General features: G+C 51.4%; 1 protein-coding gene and 1 long non-coding RNA gene across 5 annotated transcripts in view; both read right to left on the bottom strand.

Annotated features, from left to right (window-relative positions):
- Positions 1 to 2,519, bottom strand: part of LOC121110298 — a 71,842-nt gene extending 69,323 nt beyond the window's left edge. The window contains exon 1 of the long non-coding RNA XR_005858559.2: positions 2,095 to 2,519. This is a non-coding gene — a long non-coding RNA (uncharacterized LOC121110298). The remainder of the gene's footprint in view (positions 1 to 2,094) is intronic.
- An 877-nt stretch (positions 2,520 to 3,396) lies between these two features.
- OSR1 (odd-skipped related transciption factor 1) lies at positions 3,397 to 13,450 on the bottom strand. 4 transcript variants are annotated; one of them, XM_046938364.1, is made up of 4 exons: positions 12,362 to 13,450; positions 11,319 to 11,367; positions 5,212 to 5,904; positions 3,397 to 4,677 (listed from the first exon to the last, which is right to left on the bottom strand). In XM_046938364.1, exons 3-4 carry the CDS (start codon positions 5,856 to 5,858, stop codon positions 4,542 to 4,544), a joined length of 783 nt encoding a protein of 260 aa, XP_046794320.1. In that variant the 5' UTR covers positions 5,859 to 5,904; positions 11,319 to 11,367; positions 12,362 to 13,450; the 3' UTR covers positions 3,397 to 4,541. The 4 variants fall into 4 exon arrangements, with proteins under 4 accessions (XP_046794320.1, XP_046794318.1, XP_046794319.1 ...); XM_046938362.1 differs by having other exon boundaries at positions 12,355 to 13,450; XM_046938363.1 differs by having other exon boundaries at positions 11,755 to 13,450.
- Positions 13,451 to 15,873: the final 2,423 nt, after the last annotated feature.

Consider the following 15,873-nt stretch of genomic DNA (forward strand, 5'->3'; position numbering starts at 1 on the left):
ATATCTTTGTAATTTCCCTCTCCCCATCTCTCTTCTCCCCTGCCTCAACCCCATCAGCATTTTCTGTTGCCACACAACTGGGAAGCTGGCATTAATCCATCCCCAGGGAAATGGGATTAATATACAACTCATGTGGAACCTTTAAAAACCCAATGATTTGTGGTCCCCTTCTCAGAGACATATGTATCCCACAGCTGAAAAGTAAGTGTTCACTGTTCCAGTACACATTCTGAAAGAGGCTTTTGCTGTCTTTCATGAATGTATACTGTGAAGACCCCATTTGACACAATTTCTTCCTGCATCCAAAAGAAAAACCAGGCTGAGCAGGCTGTGTAGAATCAGGCCCTTGCAGAGCAACAGTTTATGGGCAGAAAAAGAATGACTGGAATGCAGGAGGAAAAAAAAGGGGGGGGGGGGGGGGGGGGGGGGGGAACGAAAGAGAGGGATGTGCCAAGACATCTCTACATTTTCTTCTGTAACTGGAAATGGTTAAAAAAGAAGACAGAAAATGGGGTTTCCCTTGTAAATCTTGCAGGAACAGAAAACCATGCCCTGGTTTTTACTCTTGCAAACTCCCATTCAGGGATACTTTTATGATGAAAATGCAAAACTCAAAGCAACTGTGGAAACAGAATCAACTCTCAATTGGCAAACAGAGGCCTAAGTAAGTTTTAATCACCACATGAACGTCAAATTAAAACACATGCAAAGAGAAAAGAAAAGGAAAGGGGAGATAAGTAATCATTTAAATTATTTGTGATCCTGCTTCTAAAGGCACATCTCCCATATATTTATCTTCATTTATTCTAGGGTTAGTAGGAGTTATCTCTTCTGGCTGTCATGAATCACTGCACTGATATTGCCTACCAAATCACAAAACACTGGAAGAAATGGGCAAGCTATTCACCAGTGCAGCTGAGAATGTGACCAAAGTGATAGCCTTTGTTTGCACGCAGTACAAAGTGGCCTTCTGGGAAGAGGAAATGGACACACATCTACATTTAGTATAAATGATACTAAGAGGCTGTGTGTGCATCCTGTGCTCGCTCGGTATGCCAATGCAGTTTTAATACATCTGTAATTCTGACTATGTCAATTCTGGTGTGTTGATTTTTTTTGTTCTTTCTTTCTTTCTTTCTTTCTTTCTTTCTTTCTTTCTTTCTTTCTTTCTTTCTTTCTTTCTTTCTTTCTTTCTTTCTTCACATAAAAATACATGTCCAGGAAAATTCTTGGCAGGCACATCAGCAGGCTTCAGCCATACAAATGAAATGCTTCTCATGCCCAGCTGGGAGGAGTGGCTTATCCACCTCACGACCCCGCGGTTATAATGGTTCCCAGAGCTGCTGCGGTTTCTTACCTCTCCACGGGTGTTTCGTTATCCTGGTGTTAAAGAGATGGCGGAGTGGCCGTGGGAAAGCCTCAGCGAAGTGACCGTCCCTGCGTTCCCTCCACCCTCCCTTCGGACCCGATTCGGAGAGCCGCCTCGTAGTCACGACCCCAAAAAAACTGACTCCGAGCGACAGAGCCCTTCGCTTTCCCATATCGCGGCCGGACCCTGCGTGCGTGCCGCTGCCTTTACTTCCCGCATAAGTGACGCGAGGAGATTGCAGAGGGTGGGGGGAGAGAGCTGTGGGAGTTCATCGGGGACTTTCTGTCTGAATCTCCCTTTAGAAGAAAGGCGAACGGCGAGGGTTGGGGAAGGAGTGAGCTGCCTCTCCCTACGGCTGGCAGTCAGCGCCGTGGCAGTGCCCGGAGCTCCGCGCCCCTCCTCGGACAGGCGCTGAACGCCGCGCCTCTGAGCCGGCAGCGCCGTTCGCCGGCGGCAGGAGGAGTCCGCCCGGAGCGCTGGCGGGCGCGTGTGCCCTTTTCCAAGGGAAGCTCCGCAGGCACCGGCTGGCGCGGGGGAGAGGCGGCCGCTCCCGCTGGGCTTGCGCAAACCTTTCGGGGGCCGAGTACATTGCAAATTGCACACTCCCCCACCCTCCCTCCGATACACGAGAGAACGCGGCCCGAACCCGGTTCGACAACGCGACAAAGGTTTTCTGCTCAGGGCTCCCCCGGGGAGCGCCGCGCACATCACCGCGCTCGACTCACGGTGGCTGCTATTCGCTGTCGAAGCGCAGAGGGCCAATTCCAGCTTCCTACAGGTTTGGGTGATTCCCCCTTCACACACTCCTTGCTTATTCCGAACGGTTGGTTCTCAGATGCCTTTTAAGACAAAACCAAAAGGCTTTTACGCGGATTGGAAAGCGGATGGCGGTGGGAAGCGAAGCAAAAGCAAGCTGGCTTCCGACTCGGGTTCCCACAGCCTCCGGAGCTGCATGTATCATCTCGGCACCCCGCGCTTCGCAAGGGCCTTCCTATGCCGAAGGTGGACTCTACAACCCGTCCTGCAAGTGCATCTAAATTCGCTACGATGTGCTCGAGTCGGTGTCCAATGAAAACAACAACAATAGTAGTAATAAAATAAAAAGCGGGGAGATAAGCTTCTTTCCCCTCTCCCCTCCTTACGTTAAGAGAATTAGAACCACAACTTTTCTCCTGACGCTGATAGGATTCCTTGACCAAATAAAGAAATATCTTCTAAAAGCGGAGCGGGGAAGGGGGAAAGAAACCGCTTTGGATGGGGCGGATAGCGGCGTCGAGCACCCGAGCTTCGGAAACGCGAGAGGAGGTCCGCTGTTACTTCGGACGTGTGACCGTGCTCGTGTGCAGGACGCTTCTCTTATCTCGGGGCTCTGCGTTGTGACGAGAGTGGAGGGCTTGGACTTTGCCGAGCAGAAGAGAACGAACGACCAGAGGCGCTTCAAAGGCTCGGGAGGGTGCCCCCGCTCTGCGCTCTCTCCCTCGTCTCGATCCAAAGTGGTTTCGCTGTGGAATAAACAGCTCTGATCTAAGACAGCTGCCGGCAATCTAAGGCCGCCCCCAAGAAGGGCGAAGATGCGACTGAAAAATGCCCCAATTCCCGACAAGTGAAGGGAAGGGGGTGAGAAGGCCGCTCTGCCCGCCGCGCCTTCGGTCTGTGAAAGCGATAACAGTTCGCCCATTATTCATCTGATTTGTTTCATAACACCTCTGACACCTCTTCTTATCAGCTAATACCCAAGATTTAGTTACCCAAGACGATTTTTTTTTTCCACGCCAGCAGCAAAATGATTTGACACCCTACGGATCTGTTTACTTTTGTGAGCCTTCCCAAAAAGAAAAGGGGAGTAGAAAAAAAAAAGGAGAGGGAAAACCCATGGGTAAAGATCCAGAGCTTCAGAGGCCGGGAGAAACAAGCGCTGAGGAAATACTGAGGTCACTTAGATTAAAAAAAATAAGGTTTTGAATATTGACAGAGGCAGTTTGATGGGGAAGAGACCCGAAACCAAATGAACACATATGTAGTCCGTGCAGGCTTGCCTGTAAAATAACCATTTATTTTAATACTTAAAAAAAAAAAAAAGACCACACACAATCCAGTGATAAATGTCAATTACCAATAATCAGCATAAAGTGCCAAACAGCCATACAACTTGTTTTTGTTTTTTTTTTTTCTTTTCTTTTAATAAACAAAACTTACTGGAATGTCTCTTAATTTGAATACACTGTTCAGAAAGCCAGCATTTAGAAAAATACGCTCTCAGGTTGAGATTTGTTCTTTCTCATCAGGACGCACGAAGTACCACGCAGATCACGTTGTGCACACCGTCAGTTTGATGTATTGCCGCCTTTCTTTCATTTGCTTTTATTTTTCATTGTTAAATAAGTCCACAAGTGACAAACCTCCTCGCAGCATGCTTAGACCACAAGGCAAAAAGAAAGATCTCCGTGTCCCAAGGACACTGATTTGTCCCGACACCGGGGACCCTCAGGTCTAAGATCTGGATTCATTTTCCAGCGCATTGTAGGACTCCTCACTCGAGAGATTTAAGGTCATTTCCAAACGTTATTTTTCTTCTTTCAAGAAGACAAATATAAGATTTTCGAGTTGCCCTTCTCCTTGTCCTGTTGGTGCTGTGATGAGAAACCGACACTGCAGTTCTTAACCGTCTTCTGGAATTCTCTGTATTTCCTGAAGTGTAAAAATAATAAGCTTTATACAGTCAAAAAAAAAAAAAAAAGTATAAAATAAGAGTTTGTTCTTTTTTTTATTTATTTAAGTAATACTTTTGGAAGCTACGAGTTGGGAAGGGACGGGAGGGGGGATCTGCTGGGATATTTTGTGGGGGGTTTTTTGTGGGTTTTGTGGGTTTTTGTTTGGTTTTTAAGGAGATTTCTGTCCAACACGTGAGCACCACCTTTTGGCATAAAGTTTGTCTAAGCCACACATCTAGCACTTTCTGTGTCATTCATGTATGCTTTAAATGCCAAGTAATCTTTCCATCCATGATTTAAGAAGTGAGTTTCTCGGGGAGATTTCGCTCTTTCTAAAGTACAAACAAACAAACAAAAAAATCAAAACGCAAAGTTCTGTGCTCCCATCCTGACAGTTTTGTTTCTGTTCTGGTTCTGGTGTAAAATCTGAAGGGCAGGAAAAGTTCATAGAAGTCGGAGATTCAGCACTTAAGTTTGGCAGGTTTCAGTTCCTTTACTTGCGTGTGCAGTGTCTTGTGGACAGCTAGAGTTCTGGACTGGCAAAATCCTTTCCCACATTCTTGACACTTAAAAGGCTTTTCTTTAGAATGGATATATCTAGGAAGAGAAAAACAATCGAGATGTCAGAAACAACTGGCCTGAACTCAGCACTGATGGAAAACACTCCAGAGATTTTTACGGCTACCACTGAGACCAAGAGTGCCGGAATGCAACACTCCGGCAATCAGCTGTATGCACGTGGGCAAGAAGAGAGGGGTGTTATAAGCATACAAGGGTCTTCTGTAGGGATAAAGTATTTCTGACTAACTTCAGGGTCACCAGGCTGCCTGTCTTCATGACATATAGTGATCACAAAGGTAAAGACTACAAGGTGATGTAAGCACACAATGAAAATATCTGTAGAAGCTGAAGAGACTGTACAGGTCATCTTTGTAGGGTGGATAGGTACAATAGGCTTCTCTTCCAAGTGAGTGATCTGAGCTTCCCTACTAGCTGGGTAAAGAACCTAGGAGGAGCAGTGCTGCCTGGCTGGGGACGTGGCCTTTCTTACAAGTATGACTGCTTTATGACTGTAGGCGGGTTACTGGGAAAGCACAGATACAAAGGCAAAATGGAAAGGAGAATTGTTACCTGTGGTCTCTCAGGTGATCCTGTCTTCTGAAGGCCTTGTGGCATATGTCGCATGTGTAGGGCCGTTCATCAGTGTGGGTTCTTTCATGGATCAAAAGGTTGTACGACTTGGTGAAGTGCCTGCCACAGAATTTACACACAAACTCCTTCTTGGTTTTGGATGGTAACCTTCCCCGGGTGGGTTTCTTCTCTGGAGAGAGTTTAGTCACCTCAAGCAAAGACCCCAGCCCTGGCGGGGAGCCCTGGCTGTCCACCTGTCCCAATTTAGAGTGGTCCTCTTGCGTGGCAGCCACTGCGAGGTTGGCAAAATCAAAGCGGGGTTTGGCTTTGAGGGTCATGTTAGCAGCCTCTTGCTTGGGCTGGATGACATGTGGGAAGAGTGGGAAGGTGGGCAGCTGGAACCGTGCATCCACCAGGCTCGACACGCTGGGCACTTTGGAGAAGGAGGAACGGGGCAGATGCATGGCCGGGTACCCCAAAGTCCACTGGTGCAGGTGTACGGCGTGCAGGGCGCTGAAGCCATAGAGGTTGGAAAGGTGGTCAGAAGGCACAGCAGGCAGCCCGTTGAATGCTTGCAAGAAGGAGTAGTTGGTAAGCTGGAGGGAAGGATGGATAGGCACTGGGGCCGGCAGAGTCTTACTTCCCATGGTGGCCACTTAGGAGGAGGATCTTGGGAACAGGGGAGGAAAAGATCTGGAAAAAAAAAAAAAAAGATGGTGGGGAGAAGAAAGAGAGATGGATTTATATAAAGTTAATAGCAAAGGGAATTTCTCACTTTGTCTCTTATTAATGCCCCTCTACAAAGCCACAGGAGGAGATTGTCTTGGACCTGGAGAAGTCTGACCACCTCTTGACTGCAAATGTATCCACATGGATCTCCTTCTCCCATCCCTCACACAGCTACAGCATGCTCCATCCACAGTCGTATCTCGCCCCCCTTCTCTCCCCCCCAACTGCATCCATGTGCCAAGAGTGCCTCTGATGACCTTCCACACAGGGACAGCAAGGAGATACCTATCAGCCCACAAAGCTGGAGGTTGTCTCATGTAATTAAAAATCCCTTACTGGGTGTCTCAGCATTTCTAAAATGATGGGATACTGTTCATTTGGTCTGCCCTCCAAAACTGCCTTCAGCCCTCACTGCTGGGGAGATGAGGGATGCAGTTGCAGAGAGTTTGCTGCTCCAGGTCGCTCACCTCTTCATGGTCTGCCCTCAGCCCTCTGAATCTGGGCTTGCTGGGTGCTCAGAACTGCTCATACTCCCTCATTCAAACAGAAAATGCCCTTAAAGTTCATTGGCTTTCTTTTTTTTTTTTTTTTTTCTTTTAAAGCAACAACAGCAAGGAAAAAAAAAAACTCCCTCTATATACTGCAAAAAGAAATGGGAAAAGGCTGCATCTGGGTGACAAAACTTAAGTGCCATTTGCTCTCCCCACAGGGAAGTGCCTGGCTTCCAGCCCACATCCCAGTCTAGGCAGTTGCTTAATTAAAGCCCTTCACAAGGGAAAAAGGCGAGGGCTGGAGGGACCCTTCCCGCACGGACACCCGGCCCACCAGCTGCAGGGCCACAGTCCTTCTCCAGGCTGAGTGCCACCACTTTGCTCTGCATTTCAGTGTCCTGCCAAGCCTCCAACCTCTCCTCCGGGCCAGATCCCTTCTCATTCTACCCTACAATATGGAGGGGAAAATGCTAACAGACAGAAACATCGAGGCACATCTGGCCCTGCCTGCAAACTGAGCCTTCACCACTGTCAACCGTTTGGCAGGAGATTCCTCTGCAGGGTTGGCAGTGAGGACAGAGCTTCTCCTCTTTGTGCTGTGAGAGAGCACACAGGGCTTTTGGAGGCATTGTAGCCCTGCACCCCAAGGAGCCTCTTTGTTCCGCAGCTCATAGGTTGTTCTCACTCCACCCATTAATCTCTGGGATTTTCTCTCAGTGGGAATCCTTTCCCTTGGGATCTCCATAGAGTACACCTAGGGTACCCCTAAGACCTCAGGAGGATCCACATAGAGTCCTGTAAGATGCCCTTAAAGGGCTCCGGGGTCCCTTTAGCATTCCCACAAGATTCACACAGGGTCCCAGCAGGACCCTATGGCATTCCCACATGAAGAGTGAAGCTTCTTGGAGAAAAGGAAGCAGCAAAGTACTGCAGAGCATTAATTGCCCTCCTGGTCTGGGGAGACAAGGGAACAGGAGGCACGCTGGTGGCCAAAGGGGTCTAAGGACCAGGGACACAAATCTGATTTATACGTGGGCAGTTGCCTGGAGCGAGATGCTGCGGATGGGAGGGTGTGAGAGTGAGAAGCTTACTCTGAGCAGCTCTCTATGCCAGGTCCACCTTTCACACCGCTCTACATAAATCAGCGGCAGGAAGAGAGAGCCAAACCATAGAGGAATTCCATCGCAATGACCCAGAATAAGAGAGGGTGAGATGTTGCTTTTTTGCTTCTCCCTTCCCGCGTCCCCCCCACCTCCACCCCCCCCCCCAAATTGGATTCATTTTGCATGGTAGCTGATTGCAGAACCAACACGTTGAATCCTCCTCCCTCTCCTCTTTGTTTTATTTATTTATTTCTTTAACTATTTAGGGCTGGCGAACCAACACGACCGTTGTATTCTTCAGGGAAGTGCTTTTCTCGCTCTTAGCGCTGCCCTCACCCTAAGGCATGTCCTGTCCCCAGCACAAATGCCTCCAGCGATGACCCCGAGAACAAAACACACGGAAAACCCTCTGGTCCGGGTACCTGCAGGGTCTGTTTCTGTTCATCACAACGGCTCTGCGTCTATTTTCCTGGCTGGGTACTCCCAGATCCCTCAAGCATGCAACATGCAATTGCAAACGGAGTGAGTTTCTATGCTCACTCAAACTGCCTTTCTTTGGATTCCCAGAAAACATTTGATTTGGAATAAGCGAGCAGTAATCTGCCATGCGGATCTGTATTAGCTATTGCCGACAAAATTATTATTAATAATAATAATAAATCTGTTTCGATTTCCCCAAAGAAGAAGGGGGCAGAAGCCAAGGAGAAATGCAGCGCGGTGGCAATGCCATCCATTGCCCTCGCGGTTGTTTTTTATTCGCTAGAACAGTTCTATTTAAGGAAAATAGAAGAGTAAAAAAAGAAGAAATAGGAAAAAAATAAATAAATAAGAAAAAAAAAAAGTAAAGAGATGGAAAGGGAGACGAGATAGAAGAAGCAAACGGGAGGTGGGAGCAGAGCGTTCACGTTACTACGAGTTTCTTGGCCCTTTTCCAGTCATGTAAGCTACACTTCTGCTCTGCGCGACCGGGGACGGACAGAAGCACAGAGAGAGCACGGAGCATTTCATAGTGAGGTCCCCTCTCTTTTGGGACATCAAAGCGTGTCGCAGCGCGGTGACTCCGCTCTCCCGCACAGAGATCACCGCTGCTTTGATTTCGGTGTCACCTCCACCTTTCATTCTGTCCCGTGTAAACAGATCTTATCAGGCCTTTTTTTAAATTATTATTTCCTTCAGAAGACCCCACGAGCGCTTTGCTTCAATTCCCCCACCGTAATAAAACAGTGCGAGGGTATTTTTTTTTTATTTAATTCTAACACAGAGTCACTCGGTGAAGTAATTGAGACCAAACCAAACCACCGTGTTCTGCCTGAAACAAAACCCACTCGTGCCAAGATAAATTTACCCTGCACAAATACGATCATAAACTTGAAAGCCTACATCTGCCTCCAGCTTTCTTACCCTTTGTCCTGTTTGAAGATACCGTAATGCTATTGTCCAGTTGCCATTGTTTTAAGACCGTTGTAAACCTTCCAAACTAAATTCTACCTCTCCTATGCGAAAAAAATATAATAATTTAAAAAATTAAAAGGAAAGTAAGGAAAAGAAAAAGGAAAAGCGGAGCCGGTAACACAACGAGAAGCGAAATTAAATGGATTTTGAAGTAACCCCGTGGCCAGGCGGTATTTTTTCCTTTCTACCTCGAATTATCAATTTCCGATGTGTCCTTTGAAAGGGATATTTGTTATATTAAATACCTGACCATAAATAATGAGCTTTGTTAATTAGTTCCACATGGGAGAGCGGCGGAGGTAAATTGCCCTGAGAACGTTGCTTATTTTTACAAACATGATAAAGTAGCGGGCATAAAACTCTGCATTCTTGGGATAGCCACAAACGGGAGCGATCAGGTTCATCTGTCAGGAAAAGTCGCCGCTTTGCCGATCCCTTTCAGGTCCGGCATTCAGGTCCTTTCGGCTCTATCGCACCTCTTGTGCGGCGTTTTGCCACCGGGTCTCTGCTACTTCGTCCCTTTGCGGGACGAAGCTTTCCCTTCCTACCAGTTTAAGCGAGAAAATGGAGCTTACAACTGATCTGTGTTTGGGAAACACACTGGAAAGGGAATAAAACGGCCCTTTGGCTCCGCATTACCCGAACGTTGTGCTCCGGGGGGATAAAGCGCATTGTTTAGCGCAGATTGATTCAAAGTATTAATGAAGTGTGCAGAATCTATTAAAGCGGGTTTATTCGCGGCTAATTGAGCGTGAAAGAGTTAATTGCTAACATTAATGAGCGCTGGAAGGGCTCAGTCAGCATGTGCCTTGGATATCTCCGCTCGATCCTTATAAAATCATCATTCACATTTTATCACGAAATCGGTGTTGACAAGTTTCGCCAGACCACCACCGCGAACGCTGATGAATGCGGTGGTTTTCAGCCTCGCGATAATAATACGAAGCGGGGTCCGACCGCGGTTCCCCGGGGGCAGCTTCTACCCCCCTCTACCCCCCCCCGCCCCAAAGTGACACAAACTCCCCATCCTATGGGCCGCGGGCGGAGCGCAGCCCCACGAGGGCGGTGGGCGCGGGGGGGTCCGTGGGGCGGCCCCGCTGTGCACTCCCCTCTGAAGCGTTGAGATTGCTTTGGGAGTTCTCGGCCCTCCACACACACACACAGACACATACACACACCCCGCGTGTCTAAAAGCCCCCATATAGGAGTCAGTCGGGATTTCTACCCCGGACAGAAACGCCCTTCCTCTCTCCCGGCTGCAAGCGGCGTTTCTGCCCTCCGTACCCCTCCGCGTCTGCGGGTCGTGGGTTAAACCCTTCGGGGTGACGCCGTTGGGGCACAGCCCTGGGCTCGGCCGAGCGCGGCTCAGCCCTCCCCGGCCGCCCCGGTGCAGCGCCGGGCACAGCGCTCTGCGGCCGCTCTGCTCCCGAGCGCAGCGCTGCTTTGGGGATGGCCCTTTGATTTCTTTTCTCAGCGGGTTTCGGACGTGCTAAGCCGGAGCCCAATGTGCACCTGTCCGGGACACGGCTCTCATCCCCCTCCCTGCTTACGTTGCCCCCGCAGATTTCTGCTGAGCTGCAATACGCCCGATTTTTTTGTAGTTCTCTTCCCCAAAAGCCAGAAATAACAACTATGCCCTAATCCTCGGCTTTGCACGGACACTTCATAGGCTCGGCCTCGAGGGGAGCCCAGTTTCTCCCTGCACTTAACTTGTTTTGGTCCGTTCAGACAGTTATAAACATCGGATTCATTTCTGTTATGGCCTTGGGAAGAAACAGAGAACGGTTCTCAGAGCCTGGAACTCGAAAGAATGGGGAAGGGAAGAAAAGAAAGAGAGGGAAAGAAAAAAAAAAAAGAAAGAGAAAAAGAGAGGAAGAAAGAAAAAAGTAAAAGAAAGGAAGAAAGAAAGAAAGTGAAAAAGAAAGAAAAAGACAGACGGAAGAGCAGAGAAGCCGAGCGTTCAAGCCCATAAAGGACCATCAGACCTCTGGGTTGCTCTCGTTGTGTCATTTTTAGCTCGGATTAAAAACACAGCTCTCCACGAGGGGGGATAAACAGCCCCGAGAGGGGAACGCAAACCTTTAAATAGCATCAGAACACCGAACCCCGTGTGCGGGCTGCCCCAGCCCTCCGCCCGCCCCGGGGAGAGCGTCCTCCTCACGTGAGCCGCAATGTCCCCACTGCTGCTGCACCATCCGGAGAGGATGGGGGGGTGGGGAAGGAGGGAAAGAAAGAAAGAAGGGAGAGAAAAGGTGTTTGGATTGATAAACCCGACCTCGAGGCTTGGCTAAAAACAAAATAACAAACGAAATGAGTTGTTCTTTTTATTTACCTAATCCCGATCTGTGCTCCACCGCTGGCAGCAGTTAAAAGATCCCGGGCTAAATCGGAGTCGGTGAAATAAAATAATAACGAGGAAAAAGAAAAGAAAAAAAATAAAGAAAAAATAAATGGGAAAAAAAAAGAAAAAAGTAAAAATAATAATAATAATTAAAAAAAAAAAAACGGGGCTGTGGGTCAGTGCCTCCGCCGGCCTCGGGGGCACAGCTCCGTCCCCACCCACCCCACCGCTCTCCACGGGCCGGGCCGGGCCGGGCCAGGTGTCCAGGTGCTGCGGCTGCCGGAGGTGCTCTCCCTCCCGGCGCCGTGAGCGTATGCCGCGATGCGAACGCGCCCGGGAGTAGCCGAGCTCAGACTGAACAGATCCCTTCCCTGCAGCCTCCTCCTTATTTCAACCCCCCCTCCCTCCCCGTTTCCCCCCTTCCAACCTCCCACCAGACTTCGGGCATGCGCACGCGGGGAGAAAGTTGCTGGCTGGGAAGGAACAACTTCTCGAGCCGCTTCTCCTGCAGGCAGCAGCCCGGGGCTCGCAGCCCACAAACGTGTGATTCCGTCTCCCTCTCCCGCCCCGCTCCTCTCCTCGGAGCATCTCCCCGGGGTCCCCTCCGCGCGGCCGGCCCCGGAGGAGCGCTATTTCCGCGGAGCTGCGCGCAGCGCTGCACGCAGTAAAAACGGATGGGGATGGAGGAGGGGAGACCCTCACTCCTCGGGGCGCTGCGCTGCTGCAACTCCGCGTTTCCCCGCGGGTCCGGGCTCTCCGAGGAAGAGAAACGTAAAAAGAAGCAGCCCCCCTGCCTTAAAATAATCATAATGATAATAAAGCGAGGAGGACGGATGGAGAGAGCGATCCGCTCCCTCCAGGAGAATTCAAGGGGTCGCAAAGTTGTTCTTCTGTCCACCCTGGAGGCGCCTACCTGTGAGGTGCCCACCCTGCTGCCCTCCTCCCCAGCACCCCTCCCCGTTCCCACTTTCCTTTCCAGACTCACTGCCTTCCCCCGTCCCTCCTCGCCCGGCCCGGCCCGTCTCACCCCGCACCCGGAGCGCGTTCAGCGCCGTGCAGAGTCCCGTGGAGCCCCCGCGGCTCCGGGAGCTGCAGAGAAGAGGGGAGGGGACCGCCAGGGAAAAGCGGGCGAAGCAAAATAACCCTCGAAAGAAAAAAGTTCAACTTGCTTTACGATTAATCCCGAGGCCGTAATCTCCTTGCTTATTTGTTTTTCTATTCATCCATCCGTTCACACTCCTTTAGATCCGTGAAGGGGGGGGGGGGGGAAACCGCTCGGGTGTTTTACATCGTCCCGAGGAACCGCGTAACATAATACGGTCGCGAAGACAGATCCGTCGGGATAAACGCGGTGCCGCGCTCAGGGACACTCGTGTGGGCTTTTATTATTCATGTCACTGCTGGTTTGTACCCAGTTGCGAAGGAAAAGGCAAACAAACAATTATGCGTGTGTATATATATATATACATGTAAAGCAACAAGAAAGTTAACTGTCCGTCGTGTTATCACCCCGAAGGATGAGCGCTCGCAAACACGACGGGGCTGCGGGCTCAGAGAGCCCCCAGCGCCGCGTCTCATCTCCCAGCAGCCCCGTTTTGGGGACGAGTTCGCGGTCCGGCAATGCTCTGGGCGGGAGAAGGGATTTTCTCTGCTTCTTTTGCGAACGAGTGGCATTTTTATGAGGCAGAGGCAAAGCAAAGACGTTCTCCCGTCCCACTCCTTCAGTTCTCTCCTATTTCGTGCTGTTGCTTTCTCTCTTTCTTCCCTTCTTTCTCTCTTTCTTCCTTCTTTTTCTTCCCTTCTTTCTTTCTTCCCTCCTTTTCTCTCTTTCTTCCTTTTTTCCCTTCCTTCTTTCTACTCCTTTTCTTTTTTATTGACTTATTTTATTTCACCTCCCCCTGCAACCTGGCGCTTATTTATTTTTATTCTAGGGATCGAAATGTCCGAAGCGTGACCTCACGGCCGACGCTGGGAGCTGATGCCCCCGAGTAACTTCGCCCTTCCAAAATCAGTTGCCGAGCGCTGTTGTCAGAAAGCGAATGTGGGGTCTCCGAGTGCCCCTCAGCACCGTGCAGGGGATGCACTCCTCTAACCGCACGTTTCTATTTCCTCCGAGGGAAGACTCTATGTATAGACGGGGGTGGGCTCTTGTATGAACTGAAACTCTTTAGAAATAGAACAGGGCACATTGGAGGTGGCAAATTGACACGACAGCAGCGATGATACCTGCACGTGCAAGGGAAGCACAACAACCAACATTGCACTTCCAGTTACAGACCCGATCAGTCCGGATTAAATACTTAAAGCACAGAACTGGAGAGCAGTGAAGGATCTTTGCGTCTGGAGGGGGGGGGGAGGAGGACGCAGAAAGTGATTCCCACGCGAAAGTACTTTGAAATCAAAGCGGGTCGTTGAGATGTGATCCCATCCCGGAGTGTAGCGGAGAGCTGTGGCTGAGGGCTGCCCGGATAGCCTACAGCCGACATTTGGGTACTGGCAAAGAAATACAAATATTTGGACTTGTCAACCCACTGGAGATTGTACTGAAGTTTCAGGTTTGCTGTCTCGTTCGGTGCGTTTGGTTTAGATTTGGTGTTTGAGTTATGCGGGGCTCGCTGTTCCAAAACCTTTATTCTCGGATGGGTTTTTACGATGTCCCTCGCTAATTTGCATCATGTCAACTGGTAACGGTGGGGAACCCAATACCGGGAACGGGCTACAAAACCACGAGCCGCGCTGACACGCAGGGAATACGCTGCGCTTTTCCACAGCGTAGATCTGCTGTCGATTAGGAATGTTACAACTTCAAGAGCCTCGTAAAAAGCGAAGGCATCTGCTCCCAAATCCCGCCACGTTTGTAGGATTTAGACGTGACAGCGAAACCCAATTCGTTTCACGACAGCTCCGCGAGGGGACTGGGGGCACCGAGAGACAGAACCTCCATCCCTTCCCCAACCCATCCCAGACCCCGCGCACGGTGAAGGCCCCCCCCGGCCGCGCTCCGAGTGTGCGGAGTGCACCGCACGGCGATCCGCTCCCGCAGCTGCGGAGTAGCGCGGAGCCGCGGCCGCCTCGCAAGGAGCCGGGGGTGCGGGGGTGCGGCTCTGCTCCCCACCTGCGGGGCACACCCCCGCCCTCCTCTCTCATCGTTCCGTCCCCAGCGGGTTCTGGGTGTGAGGGCTGACCCCGCGAGGCGCAGGTACCGGGATAGCTAAGCTCGTGGGGATCCGGGCACCCTGCGTTCACCCCCACTGGCGCTGTGCGGGGATTGCCCAGCCCGAGCCGTGCCCCCCTCCTCCTCCTCAGTCGTCTCCACCTTCGGGACCAAAGAACCTTTGCAAAACAACGATTCCCGGCCCCTTCCCGTAGCCGCGTGCGGGTAAAGCTCCCTTTTGCCTCCCTGGGATTTTCCCCCCACCGGAGAACGCCGTTAATCCCTCGAACACTCTTTTATTGAGGAGAAACCACCGCGCTTCTCGCGGAGCATCCGCCGCGGGCGCCTGGCGGGGAGAAGCTGGGACAGAACCGGGACAGCCGCTCGGCGATGGTTCCCAAGGGCTGCTCCGAGGCCGGAGAACACCGCGCCCCCTCCCCTGCAACCCGGCGGTGGGTGGGGGGCGGCCGCTCCGAGCCGCCTCCGCTCGGTGTCCCCGGGAGAAGGGAGAGGGAAGCGAGACAGAGCGGCCGGAGCCGGCACAAGTGCAAGGCAGCGCCCTGCCCTCGCCTTCGGGGCCCTTTTCATCAGTGCCACCTGGGGATGGATATAAATAGATCGATATATTGCCCGCTCTGCTTCGCTTTGCCTCATTCTTCTCCCCTCCCTTCCTCCCTTTCCTGCGGTTTTGCCGCGAAGGATGGAGAGAGTGGGCTCTGCCGGACCCACTCCCTCCCCCTTCTCCCCCGGGATGAACGCCATGGAGGGGACGGAGCGCGGCGGGGCCGAGCTCCGAAGTGCTTCGGGAGGGCGGGCGGGGGACGGCGGGAGCTCCGGAGCGCCCTTTCCGATAGAGATCCCCTCTCTGTGCCGACCCCCGGTCCGCCGCCCCTCTCCCACGCCGCCTTATCGCCTCAACGGCCGCAAACGACACGGCACGGATGGACGGCTGCGAACAGCGCGGGTGGAAACTGCTCCCGTGGGGCGAGTAATCCTCTGCTGATGGCAGCCCCCGCCCCCAGGCCTCCAAAACCCGCAGCGCAAAGCCAACTTGTACCGTTACTAGTATGATTATTACGATTTTTTAACCTCCTATTTTTAGGGTTCTATGGAAATCAAAGCCAAACTTTGGAACATCTCCATTTTGTTAGCGAGGGGGAGATGATTTGCCTTGATTATTATTTTTTTTTTCAGCGCGGTGCAGAGCCGTGACCCAGCGCTGCAATACATCGCTGCCCTCCGCTGTAGTGAACTGCTGGAGGGGGGCGGAGGGGGGCTCGGAAGCAGCCGCCCTATGGAAGTCAGTGTGTGTCCGCGCCGGGAGTTGGGGCGTAGCACTGCTCATCCGCACGGACAGAGCTCTTTTGCAGGCTGGGTAGGAATCCCAGCGCG

Source organism: Gallus gallus, chromosome 3 (genome assembly GCF_016699485.2).
Source record: "Gallus gallus isolate bGalGal1 chromosome 3, bGalGal1.mat.broiler.GRCg7b, whole genome shotgun sequence".
In the NCBI taxonomy this organism is placed as follows: Eukaryota; Metazoa; Chordata; class Aves; order Galliformes; family Phasianidae; genus Gallus; species Gallus gallus.

Coding starts and splice junctions, on each gene's coding strand:
- OSR1 (XM_046938364.1), bottom strand. CDS start 5,858: ATGGGAAGTAAGACTCTGCCGGCCCCAGTGCCTATCCATCCTTCCCTC. Junction 4,678..5,211: donor GATCACCTGAGAGACCACAG/GTAACAATTCTC, acceptor TTCTCTTCCTAG/ATATATCCATTCTAAAGAAA.